At 41.4% G+C, this 16,971-nt stretch overlaps 1 protein-coding gene across 1 annotated transcript; it reads left to right on the top strand.

Annotated features, from left to right (window-relative positions):
* The first annotated feature begins 1,660 nt into the window (after positions 1-1,660).
* On the top strand, positions 1,661-12,168 carry MMP9 (matrix metallopeptidase 9). Its single transcript, XM_075277383.1, has 13 exons — positions 1,661-1,816; positions 2,096-2,328; positions 3,552-3,700; positions 3,949-4,077; positions 5,761-5,934; positions 6,597-6,770; positions 6,881-7,054; positions 7,905-8,060; positions 8,649-8,847; positions 8,940-9,073; positions 10,601-10,751; positions 10,839-10,942; positions 11,727-12,168. Exons 1-13 carry the CDS (start codon positions 1,682-1,684, stop codon positions 11,834-11,836), a joined length of 2,022 nt encoding a protein of 673 aa, XP_075133484.1. The 5' UTR covers positions 1,661-1,681; the 3' UTR covers positions 11,837-12,168.
* The last annotated feature ends 4,803 nt before the right edge of the window (positions 12,169-16,971 follow it).

Raw genomic sequence — 16,971 nt, 5'->3', positions numbered from 1 at the left:
AAGGAATGGTCCAGACCATCAGTAGTAATAAGTGTCTGCTCACAGTGTCTTATTATGCTTTCACCTTCTTCAATAAGTCATCAGATCACAGTAAGACCTCTTTTTTTTCTAGCATGGGTTGCTGTGTAAATAGGAGATCTCTGCTTCCTGCAGATACCATTGAGACCATGGGACCTCAAATTCAGAGTTTGCTCAATTCTTCTCAATAACTACTTCTCTGCCTCTCACATATTCTGCTCCCCATAGCCCTCCTTTCTCACATACTGTCCATAGCCCCCTCCTCACAGCCATGTCACCATTCCTTCATTACCTTCCCCAGTGTTAGCAGTAGTTTGGTAGTTCAGCCCCAGTCACTTGGATGGGACTGAGAAATGAATATGATATTACATCCCGTGTGAAGCAGAAGCAGTGTACAAAGAATGTCGCTGTTTCTTCAGACTGCTTATCCACAAAGCAAACGTTCAACTACTATATATATAGCACGGCCATATAGAAAACATTTTTGATTGATGACCTGTTTTAAGGATCGGACATCAGTCATATAAGCCTAGAAAACCCCTATAAGATTGAGCGGTAAACTACTGCAAAGGGCATCTCTCTATATGGAGGATTCTACATGTCTGTGCATTACAGAGACCGCCTATTGACTTCTATGGGAACTATTTATACTATATTGCCCATATGGTCATGCTATAGAGGAATTGAACAACTGCTGTTGGGTTTTCCTACAGGTCAAAGCTGATCCAGGTACACACCCTGTACGTGCCATGTTTTCTTCAGTACCCACCATCCTCCCCCCAACCCCAACTCCCCCCCCCCCACCTTACTTCCTTTGGCAATGCCAAATATCTATTCGGACTTGCCAATAAAGCTTCTTTGATTCTTGTGTGTACAGCCCTGTAATACATGTGTGGCTGTGCCTGGTATTGTAACCGAGTTCCATTCCCATAGTGCACTGTGGCCACTTCATTGCTGACCAGAAGGGGTCCCAGTACATAGACAATGGGGGAATCATCACGTATTATGTTCTGGAAAAATCCCTATTATATGATGCCTGAGCCACCTAAAATAATTTCAGAATTTGGTATTGGATTAAAGCCCCTGGGCTAAATCGGGTAGAGGTCCCCATCCTATCTCTTAAACCTTGATCTCTGACCCCCTATAGCATCTTCATATCCACATAAGACATTACCATGTGGGAAACATAGTGCAATCGCATGGGAAATAAAGCATTTCAGTTTCCAGGTCTCCATATTATGGGAAGTTTTTGTAACTTGTCTCCAGGCTGGTAAATCAATGGGGGTCCAGAATTGGGGATTCTACCCTATTTCGTTAAAATTCCCATATAGGGTATTACAAATTGGATTTAACAGATTTAGTGTATTTTGTGTGTTTATTGCATACATAACAGGATGTGACTCCACTCTATTGACACAACAATGATGAAATGTCTGTAGTTTTTATTTTTATTCCGTGTGACACACTTACACAGCCCTCCCCTCCATCCGTACGAGTGTGCAAGTGTGACACACTGCTCCCCCGCCCCTTACATACCATGTGTTACAATCTTGTGGTCTGAGGTTTTAGTGATTCAGCCAATAAGGTGTATATATAGTGGAGATAAACAGAAGTATGCAGAAAGGAGGCAAGGAAGGAAAAGGAGCTGGTTGTCACCTTAAGAATGCTGGCTGTACTGCTTCTTCTTGGCACCTTGTGTGCCTGGAGTCATTCGGCTCCAACATCTAACCTTAAACCTGTATCTGTTATATTCCCATCGGACATAAGGAGCAACTTAAGTGACCTGGAGACAGCGGAGGTAAAATACCCTTCATATCTTATATACACCTTCTATACATGACATCACCAATACTATATTCCCCTCTACCACTTTACACCCCTTTATCTCTATCTTGATATCCTATGTAATTTATACCCACTTTGTTCATATCTTGCTTATCTCGCCCTATGGCTACTCTATATCCTCTCTGTAAAGCGAAGCCATATCTTGCTTATCTCGCCATATGGCTACTCAATACCATGTCTTTTGACTATGTTATAAATAAGGTCCTTATGTGACATTTCGGTTTCTCCACAGAAATATCTTTCACGCTATGGTTATTTGGCCCTGTCTCAAGGAGACTCAAGTCATAACTCCCTGCAGAAGGCACTTACCAAAATGCAGAAGAAAATGGGACTTAAAGAAACTGGAGAACTTGACTCAGAAACAATGAAGGCCATGAATAGCCCCCGATGTGGCGTCCCAGATGTGGGAAAGTTTCAGACATTCGAGGGAGATTTAAAGTGGGATCATAATGATATTACATACAAGTAAGTGACCCTCATATATTCACATTTTACTCATATCTATGTGTGGTGGCCATGGTGATTGTGATACCTGAGGATATCCTATAGGTGTGACATAGAGTGCAAGTGTTGTAATCCAGAGCTGCATTCATAGTTCTGCAGGTGCATGTTCCCAAACACACCAAATTGTTTAGCTAAACTCCTACAATGCTTCTATTCTTACATGAGAGGTTAAAGAGGTTTTCTGGACCCAAATTGATTTTTTTATGCTGATGCAACGGATTTCATGGACACAAATGGACATCAATCTTAAAAAAAATGGATCTGTTTCTGTCCCTTTTTTGAAGGACAATTTTTTTTTACCTTTGATGTCTATGTCATCGACTGACCATCTATCTGGATTTGAGTCTGTTTTTTGCATCCATTTTTTGCTTCTGTTAAACAGATGTAAAAACTGTGATCTGAATGGAACCTTACTGGTATAAATGTGGAGCATCATTGGCGAAAAATTGGCCAAAAATTTACTGTAACTCATGCCAAAAAGTTGGCCTTAATATACCTGAAATCTACGTTAGTTCCTGATGACCCCAGGCTCCATCAGTCACTTTTTTGCATACCTTTAGCAGACGGTTTAATAGATGTAAAAAATGGACGCAAATTGAGGCAAACGAATGGTCATCTGTTTATATAGACATCAATGTTAAAAAAAAACGGGTCAGTCTCTGCAGTTTTTTTAGACAGACGCAAAAGTATGGTATACTACGTTTTTGTGTCCTTCAAAAAAAGGATGATGATGTCTATGTGAATGGATGGACATCTGTTTGTGTCCGTTTTTTGCACCAGTTAAACGGATGCACCTGAATAGAGTGTTAGATTTGAATTCTGGTAGATGGAAGTTCAGGCGTATCTTATGTCCCACGGTATTATACCAATGCAGACCTTACTAGTGACTAGACACCTCTGGTGGAGACTTATCATCCCTGAGGTCAAAAGAATTGGACATTGAAATCCAAGTGCTTGATCTGTCCACATCCTCTTTTGAGGGAGAGTTGGGGCACCATGAGATAGTTGGCTGGTTCCACACATGACGTGAAGTGAATTATGCTACAATTGGTTCTATGTCCAATGAACCTTTGGCAAAACCAACCTATGGCTTCCAGATAAAGGACATTGACATTCATGGATATTTTGAGTTATGCACAAGTATATATTTCTTTCCTTCTTTTAATACCATATTTTACGTGTAGGATCCTCAACTACTCTCCTGACCTTGACCCAGAAGTAATCGATGATGCCTTTGTCCGTGCCTTCAAAGTCTGGAGTGATGTATCACCTCTCACATTTACCCGTATCTACAATGGGGAACCTGACATTAACATTTTGTTCGGATCTGACAGTAAGTGAATTCTCCTCCAGACAATACAACATATTCTAATAATCCCATTTATCAGTAAGAACAAGTTTTAGAAATTTTGAGGTCATAGCTTGGAAATGGGTCAGCTGGGTTCCAGGTATATACCAACAAGACCAGGGTGCTTAAATTCAGTTGTAGGTTAGCAAAGTGAATCTTTAGCCATGTGAAGATAAGCCTAAATACAACGCAGGAACAATGCTATGTATATGACCCCATAAATAATCTTACAGACCATGGAGATCCATATCCTTTCGATGGCAAGGACGGTCTTTTGGCTCATGCATACCCACCTGGGGAAGGCGTACAAGGAGACGCTCACTTTGATGAGGATGAGAACTGGACTCTTGGAACCGGAGTGGGTGAGTGTGAACCGTGAACAATAGGGTGATGTTATGTATATCACACAGTTGTGAGTCCATGAAAATTAACCTTTTATGTACACTAGCTATGAAGAATAACCTTAAAATTAATTATAGCTAATGATGCCTAAAATATGCCATGATTTGATAACTATGTTTGCAATTTTCTAAGATACTTAACAAGAAACAGAAGAAAGATGTTGGAAGCAGCTACTTCGCTTTAAGGCATCTTTCAATTAACGCAGTTCGTTAGCTAGAATAATTACTTTCTTTATAAATGGATATCAGCTATTTACTTAAGGAAACTTTACACTGTAAAATAAGTGACAAAGTCTGACTGTCATCACTAACACAGTGCAAGTAATTGTTCACAGTTTTATATTATATTGGGTTCCTAAATGGAGTCCGTCAGGTGCTTTGGCCTTACCAAGTGACTCCCAGGGCCTGGTCAGCTACTTAAGGGGATTTTCCTGGGAATTACATAGATGACTTATCTCTATTTACTAAAGTGGGACTGAACTGCAAACAGGGAACATGATAAATGAAGATGACGTCACTGGCCTTACAGTAAAAGTGGTGCTCACTCAACTGCTTCGAACAGCTGATCTGTGGGGGTCCCGGGGGTCCCAGAAAACCCTTTAACAGCTTGAGCACCGCATTGTCGTTGCTGAAAAAAATTAGCTTTAATTAATCATGCTAATTAATGTTCCTGGTCTTGGTTCTTGGCCCTGCCTAACACATCACCCCGTGCCCTGATTGACACTGCCAGCTTTTCTGACATCATGACACTCCCACACTGAATTCTCATGTCCTAGACATCTCCATCCCCAGCACATGAGTGGTACGCTACTTGCTGCATGCAATAACCAGGACGAAAGCAGAGCACCACCATAGTGACTAGTGCTGTCAGTCAGGGCACATGGGAAGAAGTTAGACAGGACTCTGAAGTGACCGCCCTCTTGGCACTTACCACCTAATTAGCATAAAGGGTAACGTTATTGTCAAGAAGACGGCAGGGAACAGCAATAAAGGTGTCTTTGCAGGATAACCTTACAGATTCATTTTAATTTTGCATTTGTTAGACCTTGCAAGGTTTCCTTCAGTTTTCGGTGGGGGTCACCTAATAGACAATGTACGGTTTCTTTCACTGTTCAGTTAGGTCACCTGGTAGACAATGTACGGTTTCCTTTACTTTTCGGTGAGGTCACCTGGTAGACAATGTAAGGTTTCCTTTACTTTTCAATGAGGTCACTTGGTAGACTATGTAAGGATTCCTTCTCTTTTCGGTGAAGTCACCTGGTAGACAATGTAAGGTTTCCTTTACTTTTTAATGAGGTCACCTGGTAGACAATGTAAGGTTTCCTTCACTTTTCAGTGAGGTCACCTGGTAGACAATGTAAGGTTTCCTTTACTTTTTAATGAGGTCACCTGGTAGACAATGTAAGGTTTCCTTCACTTTTCAGTGAGGTCACCTGGTAGACAATGTAAGGTTTCCTTTACTTTTCAGTGAAGTCACTCTGGTAGACTTTGGAACATTTAACCTGCAGACAATACCTCAATAACTTTTCTTCAATTTTTAATGAGTGCACCCTCATGGGCCATATTAAGCCTACAATTTTCAATGTGCTCACCTTTATACCCATGTCATTTTTTGTCAATAAATTCCCATTTTCTCGCTTCCAGTGGTGAAGACTCGATTTGGTAATGCAGATGGAGCTCTGTGCCATTTCCCATTTGTCTTCGATGGTCAGACTTACAACTCTTGCACAAGTGCTGGGCGATCTGATGGACACATCTGGTGTAGCACAACAGCCAACTTTGATGAAGACAAAAAATTCGGCTTCTGTCCTAGCGAGTGTAAGTACAATGACTATAGTCCAAAGGCAGAGATGCAATAAGACAGAGTGTCTTATAAATAACCGCTTTCCATGTCATATTGAGCAAAGCTCGGACTGGGTTGTGTAACCATTGTAAATAAAACATCATAACTTGCGCGTTCACTCCGGATGCAGGAACTATTAGATATAATGCTACAAGATGCCTTTAAATAATTTATCAAGTTGGTTTTGAGTTTAATAGCCTTTTATGATTTGGTTAAACATAGCACCTAGACTGATATATATTTTATTTAACACTGACTTAAGACACTCTTATTCGACTTTTACGAGCTAAAATTAGCTTTAGCCGTCATCATTTTTCATCCAGTACCATCAAATAATTGTGTTAAGTTAGTGGGGTTTTCCGGGACCTAAATATTGATGGCTTATACTAGTCATGACCCTTTAATTCGCTGGCCCAAGGATACCCTCCTCTTCATAATAATGTATGGGCAGCTTAAGACACGTTGTTGGTGGTTGGAGTTGGCTAAGAACCTATTGTATATGATTACCTAAAGTTATAGAAAAGTAGTTGGAATAAGTTTCAGAAATTTTGGGCACTTATATAATATTCAGTAGTTATGATCAATGAAGATGGTAGTGAAAGGTTAACTAATAATCTATTATTTGTGTCTTCTCCAGTGCTGTACACATATGCCGGCAATAGTGATGGTCAACCCTGCGTATTCCCCTTTATTTTTGATGGTCAGTCTTATTCCTCCTGTACCACAGAAGGCCGTTCAGATGGATATCGCTGGTGCGGTACCACCGCCAACTATGATACTGATGGCAAATATGGATTCTGCCCCAACAGAGGTAAATGCTTCAATCTTCATAGTATTCGCGGGGTGTAAATTGAATATGTTGTGCTAGTATATGAGGGATATATGAAGATGTGACAAATTTTCATGACAATTTTCATGCAGATACTTCCGTGATTGGTGGAAACTCTCAAGGTGACCCTTGCGTGTTCCCCTTCACCTTCCTGGGCAAGACATATAACCAATGCACAAGCGATGGACGTAACGACAAGAAGCTATGGTGTGCAACTACCTCCAGCTATGACAACGATAAGAAATGGGGATTCTGCCCAGACGAAGGTACATATCATAAAGCAATCTTTATATTAGGTGGTACTCGCTTATATTATAATGTATGATACATAGTATGTTCCAACATGTTTTTATAGCTTTGGCCGGTCCTCCTTCCGTAATGTTGACCTCGCAACACTTGTAGTCTACGGCTCATCCCTAGCCAATAAATCTCGTCAGGCAATAGAAAAGTACCCATAATGGTGAAGGAACGCTAGAAAGTAGATTTCAGGTTCCTTCTTGCCAAGGATAACTCATCCCTTCTCTGCTTCAAGGGAAGCAAAGAGGAAGACGGTGGAGGACTCCTGTCCTGGAATGATGAACTGTAGTTGTGTGAAGCAGAATTAACAAGGGACTCATTTTTGCAAGGGGGTTGCCATACCTATATAAGATTTTGCTTCTCCATGTATAACCCATCCATTATTGACCTGTAAATTGAAAGAGTGCAGACACATAGCAGGCATATGGAGAAGTTTTTTTTCAAGGTCTATGGGAAAAAATATGTAAGTTAGTTCTCCAGAAGGACAAAAACTATCTCAAATCAGGTCAACCAAAAACTCCTACAAAAAGAAGAGCGAACAACCATGTCAGGGTCAGGACCAAGCATGGTACCAGTTGGCTGGGTCTCTTTAATGATAACCAGAACCCCTCCTGAATTGCACCTAAGACGTCTAATACAGGCAACCAGTACCGAGTTGTATATGGATAAGATCCTCGAACCATCTATCTAAGATGGGTCTCCTTATGGGAAGAGTTTTTGGTTTGATTTGATCCCATTCCACAATGGTCGATCTCTTTGAAATATATCTTCTGCGTTTTGTCATAACGTCTCCATCACATATCTAATATTTTTCCACAGGCTACAGTCTGTTTTTGGTGGCCGCTCATGAGTTTGGTCATGCATTAGGACTTGAGCATAGCAGCGTCCAAGATGCACTGATGTACCCCATGTACAAATACGTGAAAGACTTCGAGCTCCATGAGGATGACATTAACGGGATCCAGTATCTGTACGGTATGATATAAAATTAATATTTATGCGCCATGCTTATTCGGTATTTGCCATTGTTCCATTGAAGACCAATTGACGTGCTATTTATGATAATTAAAAACAGTCAGATCTGCTTCTCTCCTCATACGTAAATCATTTTCACCGGCAACTGTGCTGTTGCTGAGCAACCTGTAAATGTGGATTGATTGTAAAGGGAACCGCAATGACTGGCAATGGCGAGAGTGATGGAGGAATTAGGGTTATTACTCGGAAACTCTTGATTACATATGTGTAAACAGAGCAGTGCTATATAAAGCACACCTATCACTGCTACATATTGCTCAGAATATATTATCCGGGGGATGCGGGGACATTTTATCGGAAGTTTATATTGGATACTGGTTCTTGCATTTGCTAATGGTCCTTTAAAGAAATGCAATAATTAAAATCAGCCAAAAAGAAACAAGAACCAATGTGTTCTTTACTGTCAACATCTAGACTTCAGTGATATATTGCAACCCAGCAGTAGAAGTCATAGTGATTAATTACCCGGCATATTGCAGATAGTGCGGCAGCTGGAACCACTTGATTAATTCTTGTCTACATTTTAAGGATCTGGATCTGGTCCAAAGCCTTCTCCACCCAAGCCCACCAAGAAGCCAAGACCAACGACCACTCCAACACCCACCACCACCACCACCACCACTGAGAATCCCGATGTCCCTGTTGATCCTACACAAGACCCATGCAAAGTGAAAATTTTTGACGCCATTGCTGAAATCCAAGGACAACTTCACTTCTTTAAGGATGGGTAAGAGGAACACAAATGTCAAACTAGATGGTTGTACAATGTGGAGCCATGTTTCCTTCAGTGTTGATAAGATCTCGTAAATTCCATTTCAGGGTGTACTGGAAATTACCTGCGAAGGGTCCTCCTAAGACTTCTATCCCAATAACAGACACTTGGCCAGCTCTGCCTTCCAATATTGACACTGTATTCCAGGATCCTCAAAGCAAGAAGATCTTCTTTTTCTCAGGTGAGGGATTACATGATCACCAATGTGTACATTTTGAAGCTTTATGTGTGACTATATGAAAAGCTTACATTTATACTATAGAATATTTCATTTTACATGCAACGTTTGTGAAACGGTTCTTCGCCAACGTACTATTCAAAGAACTGGTGTCCCCTGAGAGTCTTACAGGCAATGCTCCCTAAAAAAAGACCTATTCTTCAAAAGGAAGAACACCTTGCACGTTAACCTCCAAGCCAGTGTTGACTTACACAGTGTTACCTCTCAAAAGACTGTTTTCTTTCTTTTGGAGGAGAGCTCATTTGCATAACTTTTTCCCAGTTTGCACTGCCTGTAAAACTTCCCATACCAGTCGGAAGTCTCTACAACAAGAAATATTATCTCAAGGGATATATCAAAGGATTCTAACCTAGTCAACAAGTGTCCTGCCCTGTACTGATAAGAGGCAAGAACCCTGAAACAGTTGTCTACAGAAGGGGGACTTTTCTTTTGGAATGAAATTGGTTTGGCCGATATCTTAAAATGGTCTGCCATGACTTATTGCCGATCTAGTCTTAAAGGGGTTGTCCAGAGAATAATAAAGCTTATCAATAAGCTGTATTACAAATATACAACTTGGTTCCCCAGAGTCATTGGACTGTAGGATGGACTTGATGGACTGGACTATAGGACTATACTATACGATACGATATATACTATACGATGGACTATATATACTATACAATGGACTATAGGTTGGACTTGATGGACTGATGTCTTCACCCAACCTCATCTACTATGTAACTATGTAACTATGTAACTATGTTTATTACCTTTGTGGAGGGTAACTGGGGTGGCCAGAACTCTTTTTCCTCTGCCTCCCCTCTGATGCTCCACCTCCTGCTCACAAGACCAACTCTTCTCTAGGCACATGGCGCAGCTAGAGGGGATTCAGTGACGCCATTGGGAGTCATGGGAGACAGAGGAATGAGAGTTCCAGCCTTCCATCTGTCAGATTTTATAGAGGTCTGAGACCCTATCCCTCCTACTGATCTGCATAATGCACAGACCCGGAAGCAGAATACTCTGAACATTAAGTGGTCTAGTCTAGTCTAGTGGTCATGCCTGGTAACTGCTTCTCAGCTCCCACTCTGAGCTTATCCAGTAGCCATGGCAGTCAATTAGTTGGAGTCCTGGGTGTCAGACCCCCACCAAACTAATACTGACAAACTATCCTAAGGTAGACCATTCATATCTATATCTTAAACAACCCCTTTAAGTCATGTTTCAAAACTCTTCAATAGTTTGACTTACAGAATAGCTTGGTAGTAAGACATCAAACTCCCTATAGTTACACCCTAGGGCATTCCCCATCACACCATGTATGGATTCTTCTTCTGGATATCAGTTGGTTTTCTGGCAGGCTGCACATACTTACTAGTAAATTGCTCTTATCAGTAAGAAACGTATTGTTGGATGAGGATGATACAGTCCCTGTGGTCATGCATTATGTATTATAACTTGCTATAATATTACTCATATCTATTGCAGGTCGCAAATTCTGGCAGTATACAGGAAGCAGCGTCCTGGGACCACGTAGCATTGACAAACTGGGATTCGACAAGGATGTAGATAAAATCTTAGGTGCTATTACACGGGATAATGGGAAGGTCCTGTTATTCAATGGTGATAGATACTGGAGGTAAGTTTTTAAGACAAAATGGTTAATATGAAGGACGTGACCTGCGGTGAACAGACAGAAATAGTAACTATGAATTTCTTTTAATAGACTTGATGTGAAATCACAGACTGTGGATAAGGGATACCCAAAAAGCACAGATGAAGATTTTACAGGAGTTCCTTCTGATTCTCATGATGTCTTTGTGTATCAAGGTAATGATATACCAACAGTATAATGTGGGTACAGTGAATAATACAGTGAATAAATGCACGGCCGCAAACTAGCGCGGCGCATACGATCCCCGCTCCCATTGAAATCAATGGGAGCGTGTACGGCCCGCAAAGAGTCCCGCGGCGTCTACGTGCCACATCACGCGGCACGTAACTCCATGTGAACTCCCCCTAAGAGGAAATTTGGCCGAATTCACCAATTTTGGCAGGACTGACCACCTATATTATGTGTATGGGGGTCTTCCAAGCTTCCCCCAATGGTTGGTGGTGAGGGAAGAAAGGATTGGGCAAGGGTCCTTTGTCCACCTGGAATATATTGGTGTATTGCAGTGGCTTACTCTACTATTACACATACACACTGAGCCAAGTGTGGAGGAACAGCTGTTGGCCAAATGAGCATTAAAGGGGTTATTAAAGTGGTACGGACAAATGAAATAGTCTTCATGAAAGAACCTGTTTCTCTGTACATTCTGAATTGAACTTGTAGCACTACAGATCTTTAAAAATCCCACAAATACAATAGGGCAGATTTATGAAGACTTGCATCCCCTGCACCAATGGAGGGGGTTCCTCATTTATGAGGAGGACACCTACTTATAAATTAGATATACTCTTCATCTGGCCATACAACTGCACTGAAATCTATTCCAACTTTGTCATGCCTTGCATGATAGAAAACTGGCATACATGGCCTATATGTCAATCTGAAAAATGTCTAATATAACCCTTTTATGTTCGGTCAAACTCATACGTCCTCTTCTTGCAGGTAAATACTACTTCTTGCAAGATTTCTTCTTCTGGCGTATGACGTGGCGAAAGCAAGTGGAAAAAGTTGGATACGTGAAATACGACCTTCTCCGCTGTCCAGAAAATTAGAGCTGTGGGATGTCAAGAGGATTAAGGAGAGATGGGTGGGCAGTTGGGAAAGGGTTAAAGAACTGTTCGGATTGACAGGAGTAGCTTAGAACGGGAAGTCTTTGTATTTATATATGTGAACCTTACAACCCGCCCCTTCTTCGCGGCAGATGTGCTCTTACACGAGAACTGTAAATGTTCAGGCACTGTAAACATGGTCTCCATGTTTAATCCCCCTTAGGGAAGCGCGTGTGTGTGTATGTGTGTGACTAGGTCTGCCTGGCGCAGGCTGTGCGAGAGCTGTGTGACAGATGATGAGTTGTGGCACTAGTGAAATGAGACAAGGCGACCTTTCAGAGATTTCTATAATATATTGTTTTCTTTTCTAATAAATACTGTTCCTTCTTGAGCCGTGCCTCTGCTTCTTTAGCAAATGAAAAAGTAAAAGATTTTCTAAGGGCTCGTTCACACAGAGCGGAGTATGACATGGAATCCGCCTCAAAATCCGCTGTCAAAAACGTCTAGCTAGTAGCGGAAAAAAGAAGCGACATGGCCCTTCTTCCCGCGGATTCCGCACGAGACTCCCTCCCGACTAGGCTCATTCATTCAGGGCTAATCCGGAGCGGAATGCCGCGACTGGATGCCAGTGCACTGCATCGGCATTCCGTCACGGCTATCCGTGCGGTATGTTCATACACTGAATCCATTTTCTGTCGTGTAAACATACCCTAAGAAGCCAGATTTTGGGGAAGTAGCAGAAATGATAAAGGAAAACCTAGCGGGTCATCCCCGCTAATCTGTAAGGGAAAGTTCTTCTATCAGGCAGAAAAAAACGTCTTCAGGATTTTAAAGCATTTTTTAATGGGATTTTAATGGATTTACCTTGTTGATGATGGATCTGGAGGTTCTGGTCATGTCATGGCCTCCAGGTCATACGATCTCACAGGTAATGGATTAGATCCAACATTAGCGATCCGTGGACAAGGTAAATCAATGACAACTCCCCCAACAGCCCCTTTACAGCTTTTTTTTAAAAACATTTTTGAAGAGGTTTCTGAAACTGATTCCCACTGAATTGAGTAGAGAAGATTACCTGTAGCAGATTTCTAGAGAGCCTATGGGCCATTGAAGTCTATGGGGCAGCGATGCAGTACCTTCACTCACCACTACAGTTTGTACAGCTAGTGAGCAGCCTCGCTCTCCTGAGCTACCTCAGTACTGGTATTCTGCGGGGGTCCTGGGTGTCATACTCTGAGGATGATAGAAACTGGATAACCCCTTTGGGCTGAGGCGCCACTTTGCAGAAAAGCAGCTTTTTTTGTTGGATATTTTGCTGCGTTTTTTTTTGAGCCAAAGTCAAGAATGGTTAAAAAGGAATGGCAACTATCTAGGAATCTCTTATACTTCTACGTTCTGCCTAATCAAAAAAACTGCAGCAAAAAACTGCAGCAAAATCTGCACCAAAAAGACTGCATTTCTGCAACGTGAAGCCTTAGCCTTAAACAGAAATCATCATGAAATGGGTATCTTTTGTGTGAATCCTACCATACAAAGAGGTTGTATTCCCCGATCATCAGTTCATAGAGCTGAAAACCAGATTATGCACTAGATGGCCTGCTGTATGCATTGGAGGTCTATGTTGTCATCCCTTTTACTAGCTAAACATAGGAATATAGGAAACCATGCAACAACATAAAACATTACTCAGTATATACCCAAGAAGGCATTTCAAAAAGTTCTTCACCTTCACTTATTTTACAATAATATGATTAATATACTGGTAGGTTTGGTTTACATCTTACCAAAGCTACTTACATTTTCTGTTCCTGTTGAATACAGGGGTGTAACAACCTTGGGATCTCTTAGCTAAATTTATAATGGAGCCTTGCTCAACCAAGACTTAGAATAAGGAAAGCTTAAGATGTTATTATTTACTCTACTGTAATGCAAAAATAGTGGGATAATGTATACAGTGATGTCACAGTACAGAGATACTGCCACAGTGATGTTACTGTACCGAGTTAATACCACAGTGATGTCACAGTACAGGGATAATAAACATAACAAAGCCACAGTAGATGTATAATAAACACAGTGATGTCACAGTTCAGGGAGGGAGAATCTCCTTATAAACCTGACGGCACAGGAGATATGAAGATTGGCATTGAAACACAAGTCTTCAGAAATCTTCCATACTGGATATTAGGGAGTGGATCCCTAACAACTACACTGTAGGATATGTCATGACAGCCAACCAGGAGAAAAGTAGGTTTGCAGGTGTCTTGGTATCAAGGTCACTTCCCACCTTACCCCATGTGATTCAGTTAAGAGGCACATGGACATATTGAAATGGCTGATCTGCCTCTGTGTTACCACCAGTTGGGTCTGTTTTGTGATCATCAAGGATTTACTGATTGTTCCCTCATGAAACCATTCACATGGACTTAACTACAGTTCTTTGGCCTGCTGATGGTCTTGAAGATAGGCTAGCACTCAAACTCCTGCAGGAGCTCTTTAATAAGGCATTTACACCAAAAAATTGGTGGGAATGGTCCCATTGTCCTATGGGCACTATAGATAGTGGATAACGAGGACAAGAATAAATATAAAGGTTCTCACTTATTCTCTGTAGGCCATTTATAAGTTATAGTTATATAGTTACATAGTAGATGAGGTTGGGTGAAGACGCCAGTCCATTAAGTCCAACCTATAACCCTACAATCCCCTACAGTGTTGACCATCAGCAGGCCAAAGAACTGTAGTTAGGTCCATGTGAATGGTTTCATGAGGGAACAATCATGAGGTTGGTACCAATTGCTCCATTTCAGGGTAAAAAATTCCTTCCCGACTCCAGTCTGTGAATCAATATAAAACCCTGGATCAACTTGTCCTTAACAAAATCTAGAACCCATAACCCGTATATTGTTCTTTTCGAGAAAGACATCTTTGAACTTGTTCAATGAATCCACCATCATCCAACATCACTTATGTTAGAGTATTGGTGGCTCCAACAGGGTCGTCCAACACCATGAATTTTTTTTTAACCAAAAACTCACAGGCCACCAGTTTCCATGTCTTCCACTAGTCTCTGTATCCTGGCCTCCAGTAATGACTTTTCAACATGGACATGTGACCGCTGAAGCAGTGACCCTAGTGGTGTTTGCTGTGACCCAAAGGTATTAGTCGGTAACTTTGTTATTTTATACAATTTCAAATTTTTGGTAAAAAAAAAAAATATATATCAGGGATATGGAGAATCCGTTAAAATTTAGGATATTAGTAATCATTCCTGATGGAGCTGCCTCAACCAAATACCTACAGTGCAGAGCCACCTGACTAACCACCATCTATGCCGTGAAGGTGCTATACATCTAGCAAGCGGCCCATTAAATCAGACAGCGGCATCTTTGTATACGCATCCAAGAAGTTTTTGAAGACAGGGAAAACATCAAACAGGAATCCAGATAAAAGCATTTCTGTTGTATCATTTCTCTAAAAATAACCGTTAGCTTTCATGAATCTTGAAAATCTAGCACATAGCATGTAGGAGTTACGGGGAGTCATGACGGCGCGGCTCTGAAAATCAAAGCAGATGCTTTTGATCAGGCTGGATTGGGCATGACATGCATGAAACCGCATCAAACGCCATATACAGAATGAGCATTAGGAACCTTAGTTTGGAATTTAATGAATTATAGCGAGAAATGCCTTTTTATTTTACACACAGTAATAGATTCAACTATTTTAATGATCCCCTCTTGTGTTTCTTCAAATATGCTACTGTTACTCCAAAGGTCTCTTCTCTGTAAGTAGAATTTTTGGATTGTCTTTTATAGACATCTTGTTAGGGAATTCTGTTTTGGTAGAAGGGAGTCCCCGACCCAAGATCCACATTAATGATTTGCGTGCCTGTTCGTACAGGAAACTTTGCATTATAGGAGTCCAAAGGGGGTCAGTGCACCAGAGGGAAGCACATAACTTTACAATAAAGCTGTCAGTAAATTATTATATAACCTCGCACCACATTTCAAAATGAAGGGGAATATTTTTTTATTTTCAGGAGTGCTTCTTTAACCTACATGGAATTGCACAGCTGATGTTACTACGTAGCCCTTGCATTAAAGGGGTTGTCCAGGATTTGTGAGAACAAAAAGGGGGGAGAACACCGAGCGTGCTTATACTGTAGATGAGTTTGCAATGTTTTTCGGAAATAAAAATGTACAGAGATATGGACCAGTTGGTCCCTCACCTTCAGGTGTTGTTAATGAGTCAGAACACCAATGGAAGCATAGAGGATGAGGTGGCTGCAGAATCCACATATTGGTCACCGAGGACCAGACGGTAATGGAAGGAAGGAGGCCAGCTGCTAGAGATGGATGTCTGCACTCTCTGGCCCACAGATTAGAGTGTCGATGAGGTGAATAAATTATATGACCTTTATTGGACAAAAACGTACTGCACAAGGCGTTTTGAGCTCCACAAGCTCTTCTTCAGGCACACATTTACATGCAGTACGTTTTTGTCCAATAAAGGTCATATATTTAATTCACCTTGTCAACACTCCAATCTGTGGACCAGAGAGCGCAGACGTCCCATCTCTATCCGCTGGCCTCCTTCTTTAGGGAAAACTTGGGCAGCTAGGGGCAGTTTAAAACAAACAAAAAAAACTTACTTACCTCTGCTGCTCCATATTTCCAGCCCTGATGTCCATTCTTTTCAGTTCTAGGACTTACCTTTCTGGAAACAGAGAGCCTCACATGACCATTGACATGGTCCCTTTCGAGTGACCAGTTTGAGTAGTCATGTGAGCCTCTCCACTTCCAGCACAGCAAAGTCTTATCACAGGAAGAAAAAGAGTCTGAGACTGGAAGGGGATTGCCTGGGGATAGGTAAGTATGTCTTTTATTATTGTTTTACTTCCATCTTGGCCACACCTGAGTTTGACCTAAATCCTGAACCATGTGCACAAAACAGAGTTTGTAATGGCAACTTCTCAATATTGAGCCATGGGGCCTGTATCCTACTGCTTACAATACCTTTGCATGGATGCCATATTACAGAAGGATTTTTAAAGGGGAGAATACCACTTTAATATGACATCTGATGAAGCATGTGCGCAGTCGAAGGCAGAGGACTCATTCACATCTGTGCCAGGT

Source organism: Leptodactylus fuscus, chromosome 6 (genome assembly GCF_031893055.1).
Source record: "Leptodactylus fuscus isolate aLepFus1 chromosome 6, aLepFus1.hap2, whole genome shotgun sequence".
NCBI lineage: Eukaryota > Metazoa > Chordata > Amphibia > Anura > Leptodactylidae > Leptodactylus > Leptodactylus fuscus.
Note: the sequence above shows the minus strand (reverse complement) of the source record. Positions and strands in the feature narration are given on the sequence as shown.

Excerpts from the sequence above, each read along its gene's own strand:
- MMP9 (XM_075277383.1), top strand. The coding sequence starts at position 1,682 with ATGCTGGCTGTACTGCTTCTTCTTGGCACCTTGTGTGCCTGGAGTCAT. Across the intron at positions 7,055-7,904 it reads GGGATTCTGCCCAGACGAAG|GCTACAGTCTGTTTTTGGTG; the intron begins GTACATATCATA and ends ATTTTTCCACAG. Across the intron at positions 8,848-8,939 it reads CTTCACTTCTTTAAGGATGG|GGTGTACTGGAAATTACCTG; the intron begins GTAAGAGGAACA and ends ATTCCATTTCAG.